Raw genomic sequence first — 21,603 nt, forward strand, 5'->3', positions numbered from 1 at the left:
GCATACAGATACAATTGTATCAACTTCCCAGCTGAGAACAGAACTAGAGATGTAGAACTAATATCTTGACAATATTGAGGAACTCAAACACAAGGTATATAAGAAAGTTGCAAAATGTTCATCAATATTGTGATTAAGAATTAACAAACACTTAAAAAACTTCAATTGGCCCTCTTTTTGAGGACACTTGCACTTATACATGAAAATTATTGTAATAGAAATGATCACTGTTCCCAAAGTCAAAATGTCACCAGAGCTATAGGGGCCCTAGATGAAGCAACCACTGGTTTATGATGCCACCAGTTTGAGCCTTGCACTCTTGCTTGTTCAGTAGAACCTAAAATTACCGTTTACATATAGAAGAACGTGACTGCAGTCTAACTGCCTTAGGGTACAGTACAGACCTTTTTATATTTTTAAACATTAGAGATAAGCTGGTCAAGCAAAATTCTAATTTGCCTGTTTTGCAGATTTTCCCAAGAAATTTCATTTGCAGTGAAGTTATTCTCTGTGAATTGACTGTCCCTTATTATGTTTTGGTGTCTTATCAGATCCCAGAGCATAATAAACATAAGATGTAAAGAATAAAAAAATACTTATACTCACCCTACTTCTCACCTCACCGGCCCCTCCACTCCTCACCGTCCCGTCTGCTCCTTATTGGGATTCAGCAATCAGTGACTATGTTAAGAAGTTGCAAGGAGGACCGAACAGATGATGATAAAGAGCAGTTGGGCCGTAGTCGTAAGTGGTAAGTTAAGTATAAGCTTCTTTTTATTCTTTAACCTTTTGTTGGTCATTTAAAGATCAGCAAAATGGCAGCCAGAGGCCGACATTTTGCTGAGTCCGCGTGGAAGCGAATTACAAAAAATCAGAATTCAGACAAATGCAGATTTTTACAATGTTTAAGTATAAGTCAATTGCTCTGGAATATAGTCACTAACCGCTAATAAATATAATAGCTTATGTAAAGTATTTATATCTAAGCCAGAGTGGATCCCTGTTACGTGCAGATGACAAAAAATTTTCTGTTCTGCTACTGGTTCAGTCTGAGTCAGCAGAGAGATAAGTATCACCTTCCTGCAACTGTACCCATACAGATGTGTGTTGCGTAAGATAAGCCATTGTGGTATCTATACTTAGATTTATGAGGTCCTTAGTGTCACACAATATAGACTTAGATGGTGAGGGACGCAATAGATGAAATTTTATTGACTGATCAACAGAGAGGTCTTTCACAGAGTTACATTTTTCTTGTCATTTAATTTGCCTGCAGAATTTACTGTATACAGCAGGGATGTCAAACTCAAACACACAGAGGGCCAAAATGAAAAACTTGGACAAAGTTGCGGGCCAACCAGTATTCGGTATAATGGGCCTTGCAAAGTCCTCCATACAGAATAATGGGCCCCACATAGTCCTCCATACAGAATAATGGGCCCCACATAGTCCTTCATACAGAATAATGGCCCCACATAGTCTTCCATACAGAATAATAGGTCCCACAAAGTCCTCCATACAGAATAATGGGCCTCACATAGTCCTCCATACAGTATAATGGGCCCCACATAGTCCACCATACAGATTAATGGCCCCACATAGTCCTCCATACAGAATAATAGGCCCCACAAAGTTCTCCATACAGAATAATTGCCCCACATAGGGGTGGTGGTTCTGGTGTTGCGTGCCAAATAAAACTACCCTGTGGGCCAGATTGTCTCCACGGGCCAGAGTTTGAAGTGTATGGTCTTCAGTATGAATGCTGTATTCATCAAGCAGCCTACAGGAGTTTGGTTTTAAATCTGCACTCTGATGTATGATTTACAAATGTTTTCTAACCTTTTACAGTACACAGATGTGAGGAATGGGTTGTAGCTAGTGTTGAGCGATACCTTCCGATATCAGGAAATATCGTATCGGATTGGATCGGGCCGATACCCAAAAAGTATCGGATATCGCCGATTCCGATACCGGAAACCAATGCAAGTCAATGGGACACAAATATCTGAATGAAAATAAACCCTTTCTTTCCTTGTAGGTTAATTCTACATGAAGTAAAACAACTAAGAATAATGTAGAATGACATGAAAAGCCGGCAATTCATCAGCGGCATTCACCGGTACCCGACAATTTACAACAGAAAGAATAGAGCTTCACACATAGATTAGATAGATAGAAACATGTCAGTCACATATATATGAAGTACAGTGACAGTGTTGCTTACTGTACTTGTCATTTAGTGTAAAGGATTTATTAAAAAAAATATTAGTGTTTTCGTGCACCGTCTCTTTAAAAAAGCCGGCCGGCAATTCAGCATCTGTACCCGACAATTTATAACAGACAGAATAGAGCTTCACACATAGATTAGATAGATAGAAACATGTCAGTCACATATATAAGAAGTACAGTGACAGTGTTGCTTACAGAACTTGTCATTTAGTGTAAAGGATTTATTTAAAAAAATAATAGTGTTTTCATGCACCGTCTCTTTAAGAAAGCCGGCCGGCAATTCAGCATCTGTACCCGACAATTTAGAATAGAAGGAATAGAGAATCACACATAGATTAGATAGATAGAAACATGTCAGTCACATATATATGAAGTACAGTGACAGTGTTGCTTACTGTACTTGTCATTTAGTGTAAAGGATTTATTAAAAAAAATATTAGTGTTTTCGTGCACCGTCTCTTTAAAAAAGCCGGCCGGCAATTCAGCATCTGTACCCGACAATTTATAACAGACAGAATAGAGCTTCACACATAGATTAGATAGATAGAAACATGTCAGTCACATATATATGAAGTACAGTGACAGTGTTGCTTACAGAACTTGTCATTTAGTGTAAAGGATTTATTTAAAAAAATAATAGTGTTTTCATGCACCGTCTCTTTAAGAAAGCCGGCCGGCAATTCAGCATCTGTACCCGACAATTTAGAATAGAAGGAATAGAGAATCACACATAGATTAGATAGATAGAAACATGTCAGTCACATATATATGAAGTACAGTGACAGTGTTGATTACTGTACTTGTCATTTAGTGTTAAAATAAAGGATTTATTTAAAAAAAAATTGGCGTGGGGTTCCCCTTAATTTTAGGCTCTAGCGGAGGTTAAGCAGACAGCTGGGGCAAATGTTTGAAGCCTGGGAAGGGGGTAATACCCACGGAGCTTCCCAGGCTACTAATATCAGCCCCCAGCTGAATACCTAGCCTTTACTAGCTATTAAAATGGGGGACCCCCCCAAAAAAATGACGTGGGGTCCCCCCTAATTTAATAGCTAGCACAGGCTAGGCAGACAGCTGGGGGCTGATATTAATAGCCCAGGAAGGGTGCCATGAATATTGGCCCCCTCCCAGGCTAGAAACACCAGCCGTCAGCCGCCCCAGAAATGGCGCATCCATAGGATGCGCCAATTCTGGCACTTAGCCTCGCTCTTCCACGCTGCCCTGGTGCGGTGGCAGGGGGTAATAGGGTTGGGGTTGATGTCAGCTTATAATGCCAGCTGACATCAAGCCCAGGTTAGTAATGGAGAGGCGTCTATAAGACACCCCCATTACTAACCCCATAGTCAAAGTTAAAAGAAAACACAAACACCCAGAGTAAAGTCCTTTAATTGAAATAAAGACACAATTCTTTATTGTTCTAAATTAAACCATACTTACCATCACGCCCATTCCAGCTGAAGCCAACGATCTCCTGCAATAAAAGAAAAATAATAAAGCAACCTCATCCTTACCTTTCGATGGTTCCCAGGACAGCTCCAGCTCTGCTACATCGAGATGACAGGCTGGACCGCAGCAGAAAGCTGCCATCCAGCCTGTCATCCCGCAGACACTGAGAAGCGCAGGCATGCTTGCGCTCCTCAGTGTCTCTCTGTGACGTCATCCAGATGAGCCGAGTTCATGTCCAATGAACTCAGCTCACCTCATGCACGTCACTGACAGCGTGGGAAAATTCTCCTGCACTCAGCGCTTCAGCGTGAGAATTCTCCCACGCTGTCAGTGACATACATGAGGTGAGGTCATGTCCAATGAACTCAGCTCACCTCATGCACGTCACTGACAGCGTGGGAAAATTCTCACGCTGAAGTGCTGAGTGCAGGAGAATTTTCCCACGCTGTCAGTGACGTACATGAAGTGAGCGGAGTTCATTGGACATGACCTCGGCTCATCTGGATGCCGTCACAGCCAGACACTGAGGAGTGGAAGTATGCCTGCGCTTCTCAGTGTCTGCGGGATGACAGGATGGATGGCAGCGTTCTGCTGCGGTCCAGCCTGTCATCTCGATGTAGCAGAGCTGAAGCTGTCGTGGGAGCCATGGAAAGGTAAGGATGAGGTTGCTTTATTATTTTACTTTTATTGCAGGAGATCGTTGGCTTCAGCTGGAATGGGCGTGATGGTAAGTATGGTTTAATTTAGAACAATAAAGAATTGTGTGTTTATTTCAATTAAAGGACTTTTTTCTGGGTGTTGTGTTTTTTTAAATACTTTACTAGAAATTCATGGTGGTCATGTCTAATATTGGCGTGACCCCATGAATTTTGGGCTTAGGGCCAGCTGATAATGCCAAGCTGGCCTTAACCCCTTTATTACCCAGTGAGCCACCGCACCAGGGCCCTGGATGAGTTGGGTACAGCGCCAGAAGATGGCGCTTCTATGAACGCGCCATTTTCTGGGGCGGCTGCGGACTGCAATTTGCAGCGGGGGTGGCCCAGAAAGCTTGGGTCTCCCTGCGCTGCGGATTCCAGCCCCCAGCTGCCTAGTTGTATCTGGCTGGGCACAAAAATAGGGCGAAGCCCCACGCATTTTTTTTTTAAATTATTTCATGAAATTCATGGAATAATTAAGAAAAAAAGGGCTTCCCTATATTGTTGTGTCCAACCAGGTACAAATAGGCAGCTGGTGGTTGGGGGCAGCCCATTCCTGCCTGCTGTACCTGGCTGGACACAAATATAGTGCGAAGCCCCACGTCAATTTTTTTTTAATTATTTCATGAAATAATTTTTTTAAAAAAGGGCTTCCCTATATTGTTGTGTCCGGCCAGGTACAAATAGGCAGCTGGTGGTTGGGGGCAGCCTGTTCCTGCCTGCTGTACCTGGCTGGACACAAATATAGGGCGAAGCCCCACGTCAATTTTTTTTAAAATAAGTCCTTTATTTTAACACTAAATGACATTTGAGGAGTTAATAAAGATGCAGTCCCTAAATTATTATTTATTTTTTAATTAATTTTTCCCAAAACTTTTGACGTGGGCTTCGCCATATTTTTGTATGCCAGCCAGGTACAGCATCCAGCTTCTATGAACGCGCCATTTTCCGGGGTGGCTGCGCACTGCAATTTTCAGCGGGGGGAGGGGGGGGGGCAGAAAGCTTGGGCCTCCCTGCGCTGCAGATTCCATCCCCCAGCTGCCTAGTTGTACCTGGCTGGACACAAAAATAGGGAGAAGCTTCACGTATTTTTTTTTTTTAATTATTTCATGAAATTCATGAAATAATTAAGAAAAAAAGGGCTTCCCTATATTGTTGTGTCCAACCAGGTACAAATAGGCAGCTGGTGGTTGGGGGCAGCCCGTTCCTGCCTGCTGTACCTGGCTGGACACAAATATAGTGCGAAGCCCCACGTCAATTTTTTTTAAATCATTTCAGGAAATTCATGAAATAATTTAAAAAAATTGATGTGGGGCTTCGCCCTATATTTGTGTCCAGTCAGGTACAGCAGGCAGGAACGGGCTGCCCCCAACCACCAGCAGCCTATTTGTACCTAGCCGGACACAACAATATAGGGAAGCCCTTTCTTTCTGAATTATTCCATGAATTTCATGAATTTAAAAAAAAAAAAACGTGGAGCTTCGCCCTATTTTTGTGTCCAGCCAGGTACAACTAGGCAGCTGGGGGCTGGAATCTGCAGCGCAGGGAGGCCCAAGCTTTCTGGGCCCCACCCGCTGCAAATTGCAGTCCGCAGCCGCCCCGGAAAATGGCGCGTTCATAGAAGCGCCATCTTCTGGCGCTGTACCCAACTCATCCAGGGCCCTGATGCGGTGGCTCACTGGGTAATAAAGGGGTTAAGGCCAGCTTGGCATTATCAGCTGGCCCTAAGCCCGAAATTCATGGGGTCACGCCAATATTAGACATGACCACCATGAATTTCTAGTAAAGTATTTAAAAAAAACACAAACACCCAGAAAAAAGTCCTTTAATTGAAATAAACACACAATTCTTTATTGTTCTAAATTAAACCATACTTACCATCACGCCCATTCCAGCTGAAGCCAACGATCTCCTGCAATAAAAGAAAAATAATAAACCAACCTCATCCTTACCTTTCCATGGCTCCCACGACGGCTCCAGCTCTGCTACATCGAGATGACAGGCTGGACCGCAGCAGAACGCTGCCATCCAGCCTGTCATCCCGCAGACACTGAGAAGCGCAGGCATACTTCCACTCCTCAGTGTCTGGCTGTGACGGCATCCAGATGAGCCGACAATGAACTCGGCTCACCTCATGTACGTCACTGACAGCGTGGGAGAATTCTCCTGCACTCAGCGCTTCAGCGTGAGAATTTTCCCACGCTGTCAGTGACGTGCATGAGGTGAGGTCATGTCCCATGAACTCGGCGCACCTCATGCACGTCACTGACAGCGTGGGAGAATTCTCACGCTGAAGCGCTGAGTGCAGGAGAATTTTCCCACGCTGTCAGTGACGTGCATGAGGTGAGCTGAGTTCATTGGACATGACCTCGGCTCATCTGGATGACGTCACAGAAAGACACTGAGGAGCGCAAGCATGCCTGCGCTTCTCAGTGTCCGCGGGATGACAGGCTGGATGGCAGCGTTCTGCTGCGGTCCAGCCTGTCATCTCGATGTAGCAGAGCTGAAGCTGTCCTGGGAACCATGGAAAGGTAAGGATGAGGTTGCTTTATTATTTTACTTTTATTGCAGGAGATCGTTGGCTTCAGCTGGAATGGGTGTGGCGGTAAGTATGGTTTAATTTAGAACAATAAAGAATTGTGTCTTTATTTCAATTAAAGGACTTTTTTCTGGGTGTTTGTGTTTTTTTTAAATACTTTACTAGAAATTCATGGCGGTCATGTCTAATATTGGCGTGACCCCATGAATTTCGGGCTTAGGGCCAGCTGATAATGCCAAGCTGGCCTTAACCCCTTTATTACCCAGTGAGCCACCGCACCAGGGCCCTGGATGAGTTGGGTACAGCGCCAGAAGATGGCGCTTCTATGAACGCGCCATTTTCCGGGGCGGCTGCGGACTGCAATTTGCAGCGGGTGGGACCCAGAAAGCTTGGGTCTCCCTGCGCTGCAGATTCCAGCCCCCAGCTGCCTAGTTGTACCTGGCTGGACACAAAAATAGGGCGAAGCGCCACACATTTTTTTTTTTAATTATTTCATGAAATTCATGGAATAATTAAGAAAAAAAGGGCTTCCCTATATTGTTGTGTCCGGCTAGGTACAAATAGGCAGCTGGTGGTTGGGGGCAGCCCGTTCCTGCCTGCTGTACCTGGCTGGACACAATTATAGGGCGAAGCCCCACATAATTTTTTTTTAATTATTTCATGAATTTCCTGAAATAATTAAAAAAAAATTGACGTGGGGCTTCACACTATATTTGTGTCCAGCCAGGTACAGCAGGCAGGAATGGGCTGCCCCCAACCACCAGCTGCCTATTTGTACCTAGCCGGACACAACAATATAGGGAAGCCCTTTTTTTCTTAATTATTCCATGAATTTCATGAAATAATTAAAAAAAAAAAAACGTGGAGCTTCTCCTTATTTTTGTGTCCAGCCAGGTACAACTAGGCAGCTGGGGGATGGAATCTGCAGCGCAGGGAGGCCCAAGCTTTTTGCCCTCCCCCCCCCGCTGAAAATTGCAGTCCGCGGCCGCCCCGGAAAATGGCGCGTTCATAGAAGCTGGATGCTGTACCTGGCTGGCATACAAAAATATGGCGAAGCCCACGTCAAAAGTTTTGGGAAAAATTTATTAAAAAATAAATAATAATTTAGGGACTGCATCTTTATTAAGTCCTCAAATGTCATTTAGTGTTAAAATAAAGGATTTATTTAAAAAAAAAATGGCGTGGGATCCCCCATAATTTTAGTCTCTAGCGGAGGTTAAGCAGACGGCTGGGGCAGATGTTTGAAGCCTGGGAAGGGGGTAAAACCCACGGAGCTTCCCAGGCTACTAATATCAGCCCCCAGCTGAATACCTAGCCTTTACTAGCTATTAAAATGGGGGACCCCCCAAAAAAAAATGACGTGGGGTCCCCTCTATTTTAATAGCTAGCAAAGGCTAGGCAGACAGCTGGGGGCTGATATTAATAGCTCAGGAAGGGTGCCATGAATATTGGCCCCCTCCCAGGCTAGAAACACCAGCCGTCAGCCGCCCCAGAAATGGCGCATCCATAGGATGCGCCAATTCTGGCACTTAGCCTCGCTCTTCCACGCTGCCCTGGTGCGGTGGCAGGGGGTAATAGTGGTGGGGTTCATGTCAGCGCCAGCTGCCATGAAGCCCAGGTTAGTAATGATGGCCGTCTATATGACACCCCCATTACTAACCTACAAAGTGTTAAAAAGAAAAAACACACTACACCCAGAAAAAAATAATTTATTTGAAATAAAACACCATTTTATTTAATTCTTAGTTTACTAAAAAAAAAATAGTTACCTGTCCACGTTCCTGCGCTGATCTCCCATGCACAGCTGTCACATCTGGAGATGGTGACAGCTGTGCATGGCTGCTGTAAGCTCACGCTGCCGGGAACACGTCCGCTCCCGGCAGCGGGAGCCACTGACTGAGGTCACCGGAGTGCATTCAGGCAGCGCAGCTCCGGAGACCTCCTTTACGGCAGTGCTGTACCGTGGGAATTTCTCACGATACAGCAGTGCCGTAAAGGAGCTAACCGGAGCAGCGCTGCCTGAACTCCGGTGAACCCTTACGGCCCCGTCATTCTAGCGGCGGCAGCGGTTCAGAGCGGTCACATTCTATGTGGCTGCTCTGAACTGGAGATCTTCGTGGGACACTCGTGGACTGCTACGGAGGGGTAAGGATAAGGTTGTGGTTTATTATTTTATATTTTATTACAGGAGATCGATGGCTTCGGGGAATTAGGTGTCTTGGTGAGTATAGGTGTAGTTTTTTATTTTTTACTTTATTTTAGGTGGCGATCGGCGGGGACAGGTAATGTATGAACTAATTTCTTTTAGGTAACCACTGGCCACCAATGACATGTATCTAACATTTATTGGGGACACAGTAGGGCAATTTAAATAGCAGGATCAGGCTGATGGGAACTACTGCTCCCATCGAGCTGATCCTGCTGGCAGGAGTGGACGGGGGACAGACATAGGCCGATGGGAGTAGTAGTGTCACATCGGCCTATGTCTGCCCGCACACACACCCGCACACATCGCACAGACACCCCGCACACACACCCCGCACACATCGCACAGACACCCCGCACACACACCCCGCACACACACCCACCCGCACACACACACACCCGCACACATCGCACAGACACCCCGCACACACACCCCGCACACATCGCACAGACACCCCGCACACACACCCCGCACACACACACACCCGCACACACACACCCCGCACACACACACCCCGCACACACACTAATCATGACGGGTCCGGGAGGTGAGGCTGACCTGTGCGGCCGTGGGAAAGTTGATGTGAGTTCATGCAGTCAAGCATGAACTCACATGAACCCTCTGAGGGCACCGCGGCTACTTCAAATGAACAGCTGATCGGCATCACCTGATACCTCAGCTGTTCATTTGAAATAACCGGCGGGAAAGCGCAGCACAGAACGGGAAAGCCGGCGGTGAAGTCTTTTCACTGCCGGCTTCCCCGCCCGGGTCCTTCGCTCCTTGGTGCTGTGCTCCCCGCCCGGTCCTAATTTACGATCGGGATGGGAGGTGGCGAGGGGAGCGGAGGATCGGGGTGGGAGGCTGCGGGGAAGCAGTATGGGGCTGCGTGATTGTTTAAAAGCCGGCGGCTTTTTACCGCGCGCCGGCTTTTAAACAATCAGGAGAATTCTCCCACGCTGGGATGGCATTCTGATGACAAGCTGGATCGCAGCTGAGCGCTGCCATCCAGCTTGTCATCCTTCAGAGACACTGCAGAGCGCAGGCATTATGGGAACTTCCGATTCCGGTATTCGATATTATAAAAGTATCGGAATTAAGTATCGGAATTCCGATACAGTGAATATCGGCCGATACCCGATATTTCAGTATCGGAATGCTCAACACTAGTTGTAGCTTTCACCAAGTAAGTAAGAAACAACGTGTCTTAGAGGGACCTATCTTAAGTAGAAACCCTGATAAGTAGAGATGAGCATATGGCTTCACACACCCCAAGTCCACAGTCTAAGGCAGTGTTCTCTGGCCATGGATAGGAGTTGCACAAATATCCTGAACTTCTAGGTTCCCCGGTGTGGTGTTTGATTTTCCGGCATGGTATGACAGCACTAAGGTGATGTTTCAACAGCTCTGCCAATCATAAGCCTAGCTTGGGATCCCAGATGGTAAAAAATATGTGTACAGCTCTTATCCATGACCAGTTAGCACTGACCTGGATCATGGACCCTGGTTGCGCTAAGAAACCTGCTAATCTCTACTAATAAGTGATATGATCCATATCTAAGTCTCATTAATAATAATTAATATTCAATTTAAATAGAAAATATTTGGATATTAAGTTAAAATCAATTTATTTGCTAATATGTTTATTTCTTTGTTAAAAAATTCCAGACTTGAATCTCCAACAAGATCGTTAACAATGGAAGCACCAAAAGGAGTACAAATCAGTGCCGTAGCAGGAGAATTTAGAGCCAGTTGTAGAAAAGAGCTTCATTTACAGTCCACAGATGGTGAGGTCAGTACTAAAGCTAACAATGTTTTTTCTACATGTTTAACCAAAGCCTAAAATTAGAATAGAATTCCATACAATAGAGACCAGTGGCAGAATGCTTTACACAACTCTGACACTCAACATTATGCATGCTGCTACTTGGCCATGGGAATCCATGCCATGAAGCTATTTTTTTGAGTGGAATTAAATTCTCCTCCAATTTTACAAAAATTTGTATTTTTCTGAATATGGATCTTTTGCAATTCGCTCCTCGTGAATTGAGCAATATAGTGGACATATGCTGCCACCAATTTACTAAACCTCAGAGTGCCAGAAAAAGGTTAAAATAAATAACAATACTCATCTCACTACTCATCCTTCCCACCGCCCCTACAGCCTGCCAACCAGTCATCCAAGCCTCTTCTCTTTGATTCCGTTCTCTACCATCTAAAGTGTACTATCCGGCCTTTGCATCCCTAGAGGTACTGACTAGGCAATGCACCTTGTAACATTGTGACATCTTGATATCCACCGCAGTCTTGTCAGAGGCCTAATCAGCGCCGGAAGAGCTTTGAGTTAGCGTTAGCATAGAACAAAGCAGGCGAAAGAGAATGCGTACAATTGAGGAAGGCGAAGAGCATGGAGGATTGGATGGTTGCAGGTGAGCAGATGACAGATGAGCAGTGACATATGTATTCATTTTTTTTTTTTTTTTACATCCTACATTTATTATGCTTTGTCGCGTGGAGATTTACCAGAGCCCAAAACAGAAGATTTAATTTGCTTCGAATAACTCCGATGCAAATTAATTTTTCCTATAAAATCCGTATTATTTGGTAGATTCAAATATTGACAGATTTCATCATCTCTACTATGCACCTCATCACTCAGTGAAACCACTCCATTAATTTCTATGCTCTGCTACTCTGTAACTTTACATGGCTAGTATAGTCCCTAAACATTTCTACTTTTTAATAATATAACCCACAGTTGATTGTAGAATATCTTGGAGGAAATAAATGTCATGAACTTATTTGTTGCAAAGGCGGTAACCTTTTCCAGTGCCAAATCAAATTTACAGTGCTCTGCAGAATCAGCCATTCTTTCCTAAGTGTTCATAAAGGCAGACTGCTTGGCCAGGGGCTAGGTTTTATATACTGATAATGGGACTAAATAACAAAAAAATTGGATCAAGAAGTGCATCCTGATACTGTTGTCCTGACTGATTGAGGAAGCAATTGTGTTTGTTGCAATATAATGTTTTTTCATTATATTTTTACAGATATTTTTAGATGCGGACAGCATCAGACTAGCAAATTTACCGCAAGGTTCTTTCACACCTTCATCTACAGGTTCGGTAGGCCCTCGACAGACTGTCTATGAGCTGTGTGTTTGTCCTAATGGCAAACTTTACCTTTCTCCAGCAGGAGCTAGTTCCACATGTCAATCCAGTAGCAACATCTGTTTGTGGAGCTGAATGAACTATGTGTTTTCTCACACCAGAATAGCCTTTCGCTACTTCACATTTGCTTCACGGTTCTGCCCAGATATCATTGTGGTATATTGAACAGTTTAATGGACTGCAGAGCATCTTCCAGGGTATGAGGGAATACAATACTGCCTTGAAGTTCTTATGTGACTTTTGAAATAATCCTGCATAGAGGTGTATCCTGCATAGAAATCAACCAGACCTGGAGGTTAACAGTCTACTATTACCTAAAGAAGAATTACATGGGTGCCTTTGCTAAATAAAGTGAAGCACATGATTCTGTACTGCAGGAATAAGGACAAACAATTAACTGTGCACCTCATATGCAAGCTAATTTGCTGGACATTTACTTGGAAAAACAATACAATCCCGTGTAAAAAAGAAAACTGTACTGTTTTAAAGCACAATTTTCCATTCAATATTTTTGGATGTATACTTTTATCCCACAAAAGAAATAAATATTAAAGTATTATGTGATATATTGCCTTTACTAAACAATTAAATTGAAAATATTGTTTTTAAAAGAAAAACTTTCCTGACTTTCCTTCTTAAAAGAAAAATATTCTCTCACTCCTCTCTCTCTCTCTCTCTTTCTCATTTAATTTATCTACCACTTTTAAATAAAGTTTTTTAAGACAAAATTGACAATATAAACTAAAAGTAAAGCCTTAATCAGGAGGATATAGCCCCTATAAAAAATGTACCTTAAAGGGTCAATTCATTAAGGTGTGTATGTCAGAATTCTGTTGTAAAAAACCTTAATAAATCACAATATTTTTGCACTGGTTGGTGTTTACATGTAGTCAGGGCTAGCTATACCAATATGGGTGGAACATGTGGGAGCATGGGAGGGACAAGCAATGGCTACACCCATCACATCCATGAAAAGTTAAGCTTACTTTATTCCAAAAATGTATTCCAGTTTTGGTGAATTCCCATCTCCAAGATCCTATCCTAATATGAAGTATGTGTAATAATATTAGCATATACCTCCAATTAGAAATGTAGTATAGTTCTTCTTATTCTCTATGTTGCTGACCCAATGTAGGGCATTGCAGTAGCTTATGTATTCATTGTTACAACCACTAACAACTAGTTAACAACTGTCACCATATAATTGGTTGTAACCATGGATACCTAAGCTACTGCATTCCCCTACACATAGCTTAAGTGAAATAGCAAATCAGAAGAACTATGCTACATTTCTAATTGGAGTTATTTGCCAATATTATTATTATTAAACCTACTACATATTTGGATATGATATTGGCTATGGCAATACTACTTTACGTATATTTCTGCTAGAGTTACAGTGTACTTGTAATGTGTGCCTGATTCATTAAAGGAGTATTCCAAGATCCTATCCCAATATGTAGTAAGGGTAATAATAATATTAGCAAATACCTAAAATTAGAAATTTAATATAGTATTTTTGATTCACTATGCCACTTACCTCATGAGCAGGCATTGCAGGACCTTTGGTGTCCATGGTTACGACCACTAGCAGTTAGCTGACTTACTGTTACTTTATCAGTCGACGTAACTATGGACACCCAAGATCCTGCAATGCCTGCACATGAGGAAAGAGACATAGCCAATCAAAAAAACTGTACAACATATCTAATTGGAGGTATTTGCTAATATTATTATTATTACACCTACTACATATTGGGATAGGATCTTGGAAATGGGAATACCCATTTAAGTGCCATAAATTAGCCAAATCTTACTCTAGCAGCCCAGTTAATTAAGATAGGTGTGCACAATGTTAGTCTTTCTGAATTGAGGTCTTAATGTTCAACTCGCTGCCTCCATTCTGAAGAAACTAAATAGTATGCTCATTGCACAATTAGTATGGTTAAACAGCTCAGTGCACTATTCGGCCTACTAGTTTTGCATGCTCCCACCTCCCTCATTAGTGATGGATAGTGATGATTAGCCTAGAGCTAGTGCTGCTTGCAAAGAAAGGTGGTACTCTCAAACACCAGTGAAGGAGGCGAGATATGCAAAACCACTGGGCACAACAGTACAATGAGCCTCTTGACTAGTGTTGAGCGAGTTTGTTCGGCATTTCAAATTCGGGTACGTGTTCGGGGTTCCGGCTTGTTTGGGCAAAAAAATCGGCTCCGCCCATGAACATTCCTGATTTGCCACACTTTCACACAGATGTTAAATTCGAACCCGAATTTGAAATATTAACATAATAACATAGTAACATAGTAACATAATTTTTAAGGTTGAAGGAAGACTAAGTCCATCTAGTTCAACCCATAGCCTAACATGTTGATCCAGAGGAAGGCAAAAAAACCCATGTGGTAAACACTAAGCTCCACATTGGGGAAAAAAATTCCATCCTGACTCCATACGACAATCAGACTAGGTCCCTGGATCAACGCCCTATCAAGGAATCTAGTATATATAACCTGTAATATTATACTTTTCAAGAAAGGCATCCATGCCCTTCTTAAATTTTAGTAGTGAATCACTCATTACAACATCAAGCGGCAGAGATTTCCATAGTCTCACTGCTCTTACAGTAAAGAATCCCTGTCTGTGATTATGATTAAAACTTCTTTCCTTCAGACGTAGAAGATGCCCCCTAGTCCCCGTCTCAGGCCTCAGAGTAAAAAGATCAGTAGAAAGGTCTTTGTACTGTCCCCTCATATGCTTGTACATAGTAATAAGATCACCCCTAAGCCTTCGTTTTTCCAAACTAAATAACCCCAAGTGTAATAACCTGTCTTGGTATTGCAGACCCCCCAGTCCTCTAATAACCTTGGTCGCCCTTCTCTGCACCCGCTCTAGTCTCTAGTTCAGCTATGTCTTTCTTATACACCGGAGACAAGCACTATACACAGTATTCTAAGTATGGTTGCACTAGTGACTTGCATAGAGGTAAAATTATGTTCTCCTCATGTGCATCTATGCCTCTTTTAATGCATCCCATTATTTTATTTGCCTTTGCAGCAGCTGCCTGACACTGGCCACCAAATGTGAGCTTGTCGTCCACCAATACACCCAGGTCTTTTTCAGTTACAGTTTTGCCCAGTGTTTTACAATTAAGCATATAAATATACATTTTATTTCCTCTGCCCAAGTGCATTACCTTACATTTATTCTCATTAAAGCTCATTTGCCATTTATCAGCCCAAGCTTCTAGTTTACATAGATCCTCCAGTAATATAAAATTGTCCTCCTCTGTATTGATTACCCTGCAGAGTTTAGTGTCATCTGCAAATATTGAAATGCTACTCTCTATGCCCCCTACAAGGTCATTAATAAATATGTTAAAAAGAAGTGGGCCCAAAAGTGACCCCTGTGGTACCCCACTGTTAAATGAGACCCAGTCTGAGTGTGTGAAATTAATAACCACCCTTTGTTTCCTATCACTGAGCCAGTTCTTAACCCACATACATATATTTTGCCCTATCCCCATTGCCGAACAAATTTGCTCAACACTACTCTTGACCACAACAAGAGTGCACCGAATACCTTAATTAGCCTATTTGAGTAAAGTTCAATTTCTGCTGAATGAAGTCAGCGATTAGAACATCAAAAGTGTGATTTTTAAAGGAGTTATGTCCCCTATAAGGATACATGCTTATTTAATACTGTCAATTTGGGCTGGCAGACTATTTTTAAGGCTATGTGCACATAGTGTGTTTTTTTGTGTTTTTTTTTCCCTGCAGAAATGGGCCAAAAATGCATTGCAAACCTTATCCCATGGTTTCCTATGACATTTTGCATGTTCTGTGCACATGATCAGGATTTTTCTTGACTGAATTTCATGTGCAGAAAAAAAAGTAGCATGTCCACTCTTTGTGCGTTTTTGCCTGCGTTTTTCCTATACAATGCATTGGAAAAAACACATGGCAAAACCGCAGGCAGAAACGCATCAAAAAACACAAGAAAACGAATCAAAAACGCTGTGGATTTTCCGCAGCGGTTTTGTTGCCAAGAGGTACAGAAATGCTGCAGAAATTTTCCTGAATGTGCGCACATAGCTTAACCAAAAAAGAAAATATTCTGAAATGAAAAATTAAACATTTTATTAAGACAGAAACTAGACTTATATGAAAAAAAACTCTCAGAGTCTAATTTTGTATCAGAGAGAAACAGCATGGGTTTGTGGCAGGTTTTTAGCATTGCTTTACATATCTGTACTGATCTATAAAGCAGTATGGATTAGTCCTTCGTCCTTCATAAAAAAGTCACCAAGAGCAGAAGACCGATAAGGGATTATTAGGAAAAGATAATGTATTTAATGTTGAGAATTTATTTTACACTGCATTTCTAATCTTTTCTTTTCCCACTACTGGGTTCATTGAACATACTTTTAGATGATCGGGCCATAATCCATAAAACTTCATAGAAATACTATATATATACTGTATACAGTTGTATGGTTTTGGTTGTCATTAAAATTTAAAAAGAGAAAGCACAGTAGTTTGACAATAAATGGCTTCACCCAAATAACCATGAGTGGAGAAAAAGTTTTTTTGTTACCATTCATATTCTCTGAAACAAGGCAAAGAAAGCAAAAATTCTGCCGGGATATGTAAACTTTTGAGCACAACTGTATATAAAATGTATGTGTGTATATATATCTATATAGATATATCTACAGTATAGATATAACTCTAGGAGTTCAATAATTTCCCAAGGCTAAGAAAAATCATTGGCCTGAATCATCATGACCATCGTGAACAACAGCGGACTTCATTAAAGTCAGAGGTCCTTAATTCATTAAGAAGTGGTGTCACAAGTCTTATTCCAGTCTGGGAATGATGTAAGATTTCTGGCAAAAACAGTAGTTCATCCATTATTATTTTGCATATTTTTTTTTTGTTACTTAATTTTCAATATACTGTATATTTTGTGTTTTTTTTTTATCTTTAATTCTTTAGTCTAATGTCCACTATCTGAAAGCATTATTTCAAAACTATTTCTAATTGCATCAACAATCTAGCAATTCTGTTTATTTACTGCACAAATTCATATATTTACATATTTATAGGCTGTGAATTTTGCAACTCTTTACAACATAACATTACCTAGTAAATGAATAAAACCAACATTCACCAATATGCAATAATTAAGCACATTGTTATAAATCTATTTCCGATTATGCAGTAAAAAGTGACAATGATATATTGCATAATGATTTAGCATTGTGAGAAATGTTATTTACGTTCATTTCTAGTATAATTGTGATTTTGATTTCAAGACTGTCCAATTTCCAAAGTGCATCACGGGGAAGATTGCAGGATATTACAAGCAAAAGAGGTACAAAACGTACAACTAAGTACAAAATGCTAAAATATAGCATGATTTTGACAATTGGATCCTGATTTCAGATAACAGTTTGAAATGACAGTTTAATTCAAAGGTTATCTCCATCTGCAATGGAAATAAATACATTAAATATTGTTGGGGCTTCCGACTGCTGGAACCCCCACCGATCATGAGTAGGGGTTCCAAAGTCTACTGTTTGAATTAAGCATTGTTTAGAATGTGTGACCACTGTTTTAATAACTGTCTCTTATTATTAGCAGTTATACACAGTAAAAAAAATGTGATAGGTGATAAATGTTGCTTACAGACAATCATTTTTACTTACAGATCAACCTTTTAAGATAAACAGTTTAAATGAACTAAATATAAAGAAACAACCCAAATGAAAGGGAATTATGCTTTTTACAATATGTTGTTAATTCAGAAAATTATACCAACTATTTTAAACTAAATTTCAATGTTTTAAAAGATTTTAATGTATTAAAAAAATTACAATAATATAAAAAATATTACTCTACCTGTTTTTTCATGATACCGTGATATTTCATGGTTGTTTTTCAGAGTGCTTATAAGCACAGTAATCAAATATAAACTAAAATGGATAGCCTATTTTTTTCACACATTTATGCAAGTGAAGCTGCAAGTTTTGACCTTAGTGGGTGTTCCCTGTAAAGAATATTTCTCATTTCTCTTCTCTCAACTGTCAGAGATCAGTGGTCAACTTCAGAAGCTGCCACATATAAACAGTGCACTGAGTTTAGTGTTGAAGATGTGCTAAGCTTCATTATTTTGCATCAGCCACTAAGCAGTCTACGTAACGGTGATGTTCCGCTCCACACAGTAAATACACTGGTTAAACTTGACTTCTGATAACAATAGGAAGCTAATCTGTGGGAGTGGCATTCTGATACACCATTATGATATTGATGACCTATCTGATATCAAATTAGTGAGCCTTACCCTTGTAAGAAATTCTTACTTTCTACTTGCAGTGCGCATCAATGCCATTCTTTACCTCTTCCAAGCTGATAAGTAAAATCGAATGTATTTAACATTGTGGCAGCTAAACAGAGTGCCATTAATTATGTCTAAGATAAACACGACTTCAGCGTCTTTTTTTCAATGCAGCGCTGGAGTGGTGCTACTAATGTAAGGTCCCTGCACTTAGATTTATACTCACCACCCACCATCTCCATCTTTTATTAGCCCCGCTCTGGCCGATCTTCAGCAGTTTGTGACCTGTCGGATGGCTGCAATGTTTGCTGAAGCAAGCCGGAAGTGATGCCAGTCTATAAGATCCTTATTCTGGCAATTATAGACTTTACATTGAGAGCTTGTGACCGTTACTTCTGACCTCCAGTCAGTCAGAAGATACGGTCACAAGATGGCACCGTGGGACTGGAGCTGCTCCGGTAAGAGATGCAGAAGTCAGGTCGTAAATATAATATTGGGCCCAAGGATCTTACATTAGTAGCACCACTACAGTGCTGAAATAAAAACCACTGGAGTGGTGCTTTAATCTGTAGGTGTTTTCATCTATCCAGAAAAACAAGTCAGCGCATATTCTACTACTTGAAAAAGACTCCAACCGTGGCTAAATTGTCACAACATGAGTGAATAAATGCAGCAAGTGCTGATATTTTTTTGGCCATTTTATTTTTTAAATTCCTCTTTTTTAATCTATAACTTCAACTTTTCCCCACTTTATACCATATTCAGCATGATATACACTAGCCCAGTCATTCAATTTATGAATGTACAGAGAGAAACTTTGATAGGTTTGTTGATAATTTTAAATGTTTTTTCAACTCCTTCATTAATACATTGCCCACTTTTATATTTATTTATATGCGCTCTAAATATGAAATAGTAGACAACGCCACATTATCATTAAACTAAAAATATTCATGTATGACCCTCTTAATTCTATTAAGAGCATCTTCAAGGGCCAACACTACTCATCCAGCATCTACCTCATGTGTATGCCCAGCATCAGAGTTCTTCCACATGACCATGTGCATACCAATATAATGGGATGGAATCTGAAGCAAATCAAATACAAGTAAAATTTCCTTAAATTCGCAGGTTCGCGATTTGATTTGTGCATATCAGCCAAAAAACAAAATTCCTGCTGCCATTTCACACACTTCTGAAGCTAATGACATCAGAAGTGGCCAGGCCGGCTTCAACATTATACCTTGCAGCTAACTCACCACATGGTCTAGCGCAGCTAATCATTGGGGACTAAAACAGCCAATATAAAAGATGAGGGCCAGACAAGCAGAGCCATTTTATGCTTTTATGGCAAAAGAGATAGAGATCAGAGCTCAGAGCCATTCCACATAGAAACAGAAAAAGGCATTAGTGCTCTGATGAGTGAGTATCATAATATTCGTAATCGCTATACTCGCAACGAGTACTTTGCAATAATCGCGTATTCGTTCCGAATAGCGAGTACAATGTAAGTCAATGGGAAATGCGAGTAATTTTCGGCTGGACCCTACAAAGGGCTCTGGGGGCCTGAGGAAAAGGCTGAAATGGATGGGAAAGTGATGAAACAGAATGGGAAGAGCCTGGATAATATGCCTGCATGCATTTCTGACTCAAATATGGTTTCTGGGAATAAGTTTGTCGCAGTATTACGCCACTTTTACAGAAACACAAGAACAACTACCAAACCTAACCTAAATTGCATTGATCAGGCCAAAAAGGTTAAGAAACATTTTTTCCTGCTTAATCACTTGTATATAAGGCTAAATAAACCAGAGAAACCACAAAAATATCCCTTTCAGCGTTTGTTCACACATACTCTTCTGGCTTTTTTTCGCCTTTTACAATTTGGAGGGCCCTGACATATACATTTTGAAGGTCCCTCTGTCATACATCATTTTTAGTTCGCTTTTCCCCAACACTTTACAAAAAACAGCTTGTATGTACCAGTAGATATGTTGATCTTTGACCTGAGAGGCCTCAGGTGGCTCTGTAACATGAGTTTTGGAGGGGCAGCTATTACTTAGACATTTGGGCAGTCCCTCCATTATTGACACTCAGATAGTGAATACATATTCCATAGCAGTTTACAATGTCCCCATTGTAGCGGTGGGCTTAACCCTCCTCCTCCTCCTCCTCCTCCACCACCATGTGATACTGCGGCCCTAAATTCAAATGTTCAGAGGGCCTGCAGTAGGCAGGAAAGCTGAGTTTTGTGAGAGCCCTCGTGTGGCCCTGTAACATACATATTGAAGTGCTCTCCTCTAGAGATTTTGGAGGTCCCTCTTGTGTACAATACATTTGAGAGTACCCTCACTTATTCATATTGTACGGCCCTCACTCTATTATTTAACTCATTTAAGGGCAGAGATTACATAGAAAAAGGCCAAGAGACATGGAGTACTAGAAGGTAGCAGTGAGTGCGGCCTGCGATCCTCAGATATGGCTGAATTCTGTGAACCGGAAAAATAAAGCTGCACAAGTCAACTAGATGATGAGCTCAAATATATCACTTGTTCAAGTCAATGGACAAAGGATATATGGTACCCCCTCCAGGATGGGTTGGAGAAGCTTCTCCAAATGGCTCAGAGATTTTGATTGTCAATATTCCCCAGATTATATAGGAAGAGAAGACTTTTTGATACTGTACTACTTGATCCAGTGAAGAATCTGCATCGTATTTCCAAAAATTACTCCTGGGGGCTGTCATAGGTGCATGAAGATTCCATGACAAGGGCCTCCCCTGACAAACATTATCTACGATGGAGTACTGTAGTAGTTGTGGCCTTCAATTCAAGTTTTCAGCGGGCCATCAGTTGGTCATCAACAGTCAGTGTAAATTTCTATTGAATATGTATCCCCTATCTCAGTCACAATGTGGCACAAGCCAGGCATGACTTTTTGCCAAATAGGGTGACGGACAGTACATTTCTATTGAATATGTATCCCCTA

The 21,603-nt window shown here is 41.4% G+C and overlaps 1 protein-coding gene across 3 annotated transcripts in view; it reads left to right on the top strand.

The window, feature by feature from the left end:
- Positions 1–12,841, top strand: part of SGCZ (sarcoglycan zeta) — a 1,689,841-nt gene extending 1,677,000 nt beyond the window's left edge. For 2 of the 3 annotated variants that reach the window (XM_073645424.1, XM_073645425.1), the window contains 2 exons: positions 10,778–10,901; positions 12,160–12,838. In XM_073645424.1, coding sequence (XP_073501525.1) covers positions 10,778–10,901; positions 12,160–12,354 — 319 coding nt within the window. In that variant the 3' untranslated portion in view covers positions 12,355–12,838. Of the gene's footprint in view, positions 1–10,777; positions 10,902–12,159 lie in introns of all 3 variants that reach the window. The other variant, XM_073645423.1, reaches the window with a different exon arrangement.
- Positions 12,842–21,603: the final 8,762 nt, after the last annotated feature.

Source organism: Phyllobates terribilis, unplaced genomic scaffold (genome assembly GCF_046119375.1).
Source record: "Phyllobates terribilis strain yellow unplaced genomic scaffold, ASM4611937v1 Scaffold_1__5_contigs__length_1240528914, whole genome shotgun sequence".
NCBI classification, from domain to species: Eukaryota; Metazoa; Chordata; class Amphibia; order Anura; family Dendrobatidae; genus Phyllobates; species Phyllobates terribilis.